The 1,022-nt window shown below is 65.0% G+C and overlaps 1 protein-coding gene across 1 annotated transcript; it reads left to right on the plus strand.

Annotated features, from left to right (window-relative positions):
* Window positions 1–5: 5 nt before the first annotated feature.
* On the plus strand, window positions 6–932 carry DCTN2 (dynactin 2 (p50); the record flags this gene model as incomplete). Its single annotated transcript, XM_009071419.1, has 4 exons — window positions 6–51; window positions 150–211; window positions 595–693; window positions 768–932. Coding segments are annotated over 4 exons (372 nt in total), but the record flags the coding sequence as incomplete, so codon positions are not given.
* Window positions 933–1,022: the final 90 nt, after the last annotated feature.

Below are 1,022 nucleotides of genomic sequence, written 5' to 3' on the forward strand. Positions count from 1 at the left end.
ATGCTGCCTACGAGAAGTTCCGTGACAAGCGCTTGGGCACCGAGGGAGTGGGTGAGCTGGAGGGTCCTGGGGGGTCCTGAGGGTCAGGGGACCCCCAGAGGGCACAGCCCCTCCTGGTGTGCTGGGTCACACCTGGCTCTGTCTCCCAGATTTCTCGGATCGCATCGGGAAAACGCGGACAACAGGGTACGAGGCTGGAGAGTATGAGATGGTGAGTGGGGGCAACCTCGGGGGGGCTGTGGGCAGGGTAGGGGAAAGGGCCCCACAGAGATCCAGGCCTGCGAGGAAGAGGAGGCCCATGAGGCTGAAGATAAGCTCCAGCACAGTCTCTGTCCCTGTTGTCTTCAGGATCCTCCTGGGCTGCTCCTGCCCTGCCCCATTGGGTTTTTCTCAGGTGCCACCTGAGCAGCAGGTTCTGTCACCACGAGGCTGCTCTCACCTGTCCCTGCAGGGCCTCACCTGTTTTTCTCACCTGCCTCGTCCCTGTCCTTGCTGTGCAGGCCCTGAGGGGGCCTCAGCCAGGGTGCCAGTTTGAGTACCAGGTGCTGTGGGCACCTGTGACCCCCTGTGATCCCTGTCCCCCACGTCCCACAGCTTGGGGAGGGACCTGGAGCCAAGGAGACGCCGCAGCAGAGGTACCAGCGGCTGCAGCACGAGGTGCAGGAGTTGATCCGGGACGTGGAGCAGATCCAGGTGAGCACCCCAGGTGAGCAGCCCCTGCCCAGGGGTGTCTGTGGGTGTCAGGTGTCACCCGTGTGTCCCCCCAGAGCACGGTGAAGGAGGCGGCGGCCGAGGAGGAGCTGACACCCATGGCCTTGGCCAGGCAGGTGGAGGGGCTGAAGCAGCAGCTGCTCTGCTCCCACCTGGAGAAGGTGCTGGGCCCTGCGGCTGCCGTCGACTTCGCTGATCCCGAGGGGGCCTTGGCCAAGTGAGTGGGGGGCAGTGTCCCCTGGGGTGGGACAGGGCCCTCTGTGCACCTGTTCCCCGTGCCTACCTTGTGCCCACCTTCCTTCTCCCTGTGC

This window comes from Acanthisitta chloris, unplaced genomic scaffold (genome assembly GCF_000695815.1).
Source record: "Acanthisitta chloris isolate BGI_N310 unplaced genomic scaffold, ASM69581v1 scaffold22593, whole genome shotgun sequence".
NCBI lineage: Eukaryota > Metazoa > Chordata > Aves > Passeriformes > Acanthisittidae > Acanthisitta > Acanthisitta chloris.